The sequence below is a fragment of the Sinocyclocheilus anshuiensis genome, unplaced genomic scaffold (assembly GCF_001515605.1).
Source record: "Sinocyclocheilus anshuiensis isolate Anshui unplaced genomic scaffold, SAMN03320099.WGS_v1.1 scaffold954, whole genome shotgun sequence".
Lineage (NCBI taxonomy): Eukaryota > Metazoa > Chordata > Actinopteri > Cypriniformes > Cyprinidae > Sinocyclocheilus > Sinocyclocheilus anshuiensis.
In genome coordinates, this window is record NW_015536527.1 from 957,752 (window position 1) to 962,250 (window position 4,499).

Here is a 4,499-nt window from a genome sequence, read left to right on the forward strand (position 1 = left end):
CACCGCTGAATCTGACCCGGAAGTGATGGCCGTGCTTTCCTGGGCAGCCGCGAGTATTGGGCTGGAGGTGCACGGGCCTCCCAGTCCAGACCCCTCGCGGCTGGATGATTGGTTACGGCACGAAGCGAGGCTCTCGACCGTGCTCTGCCACGGTTCCTTTCTTCCCGGAAGTGCATGAGGAGGGATGAAGTCGTGGACGGCCCCTTTTTCCGGCCTGAAGCCACTCGTGTTCCTTCTCCATCCTCACTACCCTCGATAGCAGAGCGGCTTGGGAGTACGTTGACATTTCCCAGGTGGAGAGTGCGGTTGCTGTGCACCTGGCCGCAAAATGCCCTCGTCTCCCGTCCAAAGCCTGTAAGCTGACGGCGGATCTCACCACCAAAGCTTACAGTGCTGCGGGCCAAGCCGCCTCTGCCCTGCATGCCATGGCAATCCTGCAGGTCCACCAAGCCAGGGCACTTAAATGCAGGAGGGTAGTACCGACCCGAGGTTGATGCAGGAGCTGCGTTCGCCTCCGGGCGACGAAGGTCACAGCGCAGTCCCTCGGGAAGGCGATGTCCACTCTCGTGGTCCAAGAGCGACATCTATGGTTCAGCCTTGCTGAGATGAGTGACGTCAACAAAGTGCGCTTTCTTGATGCTCCCATCTCCCAGGCTGGGCTATTCGGCAACACTGTTGAGGACTCCACCAGCAGTTCTCGGCAGTATAAAGGCAGACTGAGGCTATCCAGCACATCCTGCCCTGGCGTGATCCTCCACCTGCCACTGTTCCGCCGCGGGCCACGCCTCAGCCTGCCCGTCAACGAGGGCACCCTCCTGCAGTTGCTCCACCCCGTACCGAGACCATGTCGAGGCCGGCGCGTCGAGCCTCGCGCAGGAGTGCGGCGCTCCCCCATGTCCCAGCCGGGCCCTACGTCCTACAAAAAGACGACGAGGCGGCCCTGACACGGTCAGCCCGGAGATGCAAGGAACTGCTTTTCTTCCGGAGATGGCGAGAACAGTGCCACTCCTTCCCCCCGGAGGAGGGCCGGGTGGAGAATCTTTTGCTTAGTTCTGTTCCGCTGTTGGCCCAAGGGCCAGCAGTAACCACATTTGCAAAGAAAGAGCAGTTTCCTTTTCCTCCGGGCTATCAGGCGCATGGGTTGACAGTCAGTGACGCACTGCCTCCTCACTCTCTCCCACGACACCCCCTATTGCCAGTGGCCAAGAGATTGCGGTTCGGGGACGCGATGCCTTCACACGCATTTCCGGCCGGTCCCTCTGGGGAAACGGGGATTCCTGCCGTGATGAGCCAGAACACAATGCTTTCTGGGCCATCCAGCGCGACTTCCCACCGCTTCACCACCGCGGGTATGTCGATTGTCCCTTTGATGCCACTCACACGGAGTTTGGGAGCATGGCTTGCACTGCCTAAACCGTCCCGCTGGCTCATTCAGACAGTCTGACTTGGCTAAGTGATTCAGTTCGCCAGGCGACCCTCCCCTCAGGTTCAGTGGCGTCCTCAAGAACTTTGGTGACAGTCTGAGACACCCCTGTCCTCTGCGAGGAGATTGCTGTCCTATTGGCGAAGGATGCAATCTAGCCTGTCCCTCCAGCCGAGATGGTGTCGGGGTTTTACAGCTCTTACTTCATCGTGCCCAAGGAAGCGGTGGCCTTCGGCCAATGCTGGATCTGTGAGTCTTGAATCGGGCCCTTCACAAGCTACTGTTCAAGATGTTGACACAGAAGCGCATCATCAGATGCTCCCAGCCTCAGGATTGGTTGGCAGCGGTCGACCTGAAGGACGCTTACTTTCATGCCTCGATTCTTCCTCGACACAGTCCGTTTCGGTTTGCGTTCGAGGGTTCAATTGCAGCACATCACAATGCAGTGGACGGCCGGTCCCTGGGAAAGCACAATCTCATCATCAGGTTCCTAAGGGGGGTCCAGAAGTTTAAATCCTCCTAGGCCATCCCTGATACCCTCCTGGGATCTCTCTACCGTCCTGGCTGGCCTTCAGAGGGATCCCTTTGAGCCGCTTGACTCAGTTGATTTAAGTTCCTGTCTGCTAAGACAGCGCTCCTGACCGCGCTCACTTCCATCAAGAGGGTCGGGGACCTCCAAGTATTTTCGGTGAGCAAAGAGTGCCTTGTTATCGGGCCGGCCTACTCTCACGTTGTCCTGAGACCCCGGCCTGGGTCAGTCATATCAGTATCTCCACATGATCCCTTCCTACGGGTAGAATGTGGCCTCCGTAGCACCCTTCTCCGGAAGACTTGCTTCCCCATCGTTACTGCCATGCTGTAACAACAAACAGAAAAGGCGTGAAGCACCGTTCACAAAGGTCGAAATCTCTTCTCTTAAGAAATGATTTTCTGTGGTAGGAACAGCGGCATGGCTATCTCCAGCAGCAATGTACTCACCCTTTGGCCCCTTCGGGCGCCAAGGTCAGTGAATTTGCGCTGGGGCGTTGGGAAGGTTACGACATTTGCGACGCACCTGTCTGACATGCTGCGGCTTGTCAACATTTGCTATGCCATAGGGTTGTGACGGGGTTCAGGTTACGTACGTAACCATTGTTCCCTGATGGAGGGAATGGAGACGTTATGTCTCCATGCCACAACATCGAAACATCACTGATTGCCAGGGACAAGTTCTCGGCTCCTCAGCGTAAAACCTGATGAGTGGATGCACCTGATACGTGACGCATGATACGTGTGTCAGCAGCCTGCCTGTTTGTGGATTTATCTCTGTGGATTAATTAAAGACTATTTAACTTCATCATCTTCTTCATGCGTGTTTACTCGACACTGTTACATGACACTGATATCAAGAATTAGCATTTTAACTAGTAAAAATGTAATTGTTGATATCAAGAATTCATATCCTGTGAAGGAATAAAAGTCAAAACAGCTTGCCATAGCCATTAGGGGCGGGCAGAAGGTCACATGGGGGGGTCACCAGGGGGGCCCATGGTTGAGTGGCAACGGGGGGGCACCTTTTAATAAGGCCATTTTCAACAAGCTCTGTAGCACACACCATTTCACCTAACATCACCAAAATTCATACAGATATAGATCTCATCAGGCTGAACAACATTCATGATGGCAGTCAGTTCTCCGCCCAACAGGATGTCAGCTATTGTGGTTTTTTGAAAAAAAAACATGTTCTGAAATTTGATATACTTGTTTTCATGCGATCGCCACCAAACTCAAGACATTGAGAATGCAAAATTGCAAAGGTATTTTTGATCTCAAAGCCCCTAGGGTGTGAAGGGCCCTATTGTTTTCCTACAGAGTTTTTTCAACTATACGGGACATTTTGGGGCCCATAACATGCTCAAAAACTCTTGAAATTTGGCAATGTTGCAATCTGCGGCTAGATTATCCTACAGTTTTTCCTGTGAAATTTTGTGAAAAGGATAAAAAATGCTGGTGTTGACTGGCAACACAAAAAAAGGGGTAAGAGTTAATATCGTTGGTTTCTCATGAAAGCAGCAAAACACCTGTAATATAGTAACTCTGGTTAATTTTACTAGGTAGAGGCACAATTTTGTAAAATGATCAAGTATTGATATTAGCCACTAAGAGCAGAGAATCTGCCTTGAAATTCCATATTGGTGTTCTCACATACTGGACCCATAAGCAAGATGGTAGCTGCATGAATTGTGACATGATTATCTAATCTAAAATTATTTTCTATATCCTTTAGTTTTTTGAAAAGTCCTGCTGCCCAGGAAGCATGTGATCATCTCACTGAAGTTCTGGGTAAAAGTCCATTATTATTGAAAAAACTGGATCTGAGTGAAAATAAATTAAGAAACCTGTATTGGGAGAAGCTCTCTGCTCTTTTGATGGACTCTCATAGCAAAATGGAGAAAATTATGTGAGTTAACATGATTTTTAAGTACATTATAACTTCTCTGTTTATTCATTATAAAGGACTGTCAGTCACATGTGTGAGCAGATATGAAGATCTGATGTGTGTTAAATATGTGCTGAATAATAAATAATGCTGTTTTTTTGTGTGTGTTCAGACTGAATAATTGTAAGCTGAAAGAGAAAAGCTGTTCAGTTCTAGCTACTGTTCTCTCCTCCAAAACCATCCTGAAAGAGGTGAACCTGAACAACAGCCGTCTGCTGGACTCAGGAGTCAAAGAGATCTGTGAGGGACTGAAGAATCCTGTGTGTGAGCTGAAGATACTCAAGTGAGTGCATTTAACCATCAGCTACACTCAACACCACAGAAATCACTGTAATATTTTATATTTATTGGACCTGCTCACCTCCAGCAGTGGGAACATTTGAAAAATATGTTTTTGTTGTTGTTGTTGTGTGTGTGTGTGTTGTAGTGGTTTTTATTTAATAACTGTGCATAGACACATATTTGTACATTTTCACACATGAAACAAGCCATTATTAACCTCACAACAGTGTAATCTCTAAATTTGGTTATGAAAACAAAATAAAGTAGCTATACTAATATTGGTTCACAATTATATTTTTCCAGTGTTAATGATGA

The 4,499-nt window shown here is 49.1% G+C and overlaps 1 protein-coding gene across 1 annotated transcript in view; it reads left to right on the forward strand.

The window, feature by feature from the left end:
- Nucleotides 1-4,185, forward strand: part of LOC107694577 (ribonuclease inhibitor-like) — a gene marked incomplete at its 3' end in the record, with an annotated part of 10,820 nt that extends 6,635 nt beyond the window's left edge. The window contains exons 3-4 of the mRNA XM_016494278.1: nucleotides 3,690-3,863; nucleotides 4,015-4,185. Of these exons, the coding sequence (XP_016349764.1) occupies nucleotides 3,690-3,863; nucleotides 4,015-4,185 (345 nt within the window). The remainder of the gene's footprint in view (nucleotides 1-3,689; nucleotides 3,864-4,014) is intronic.
- Nucleotides 4,186-4,499: the final 314 nt, after the last annotated feature.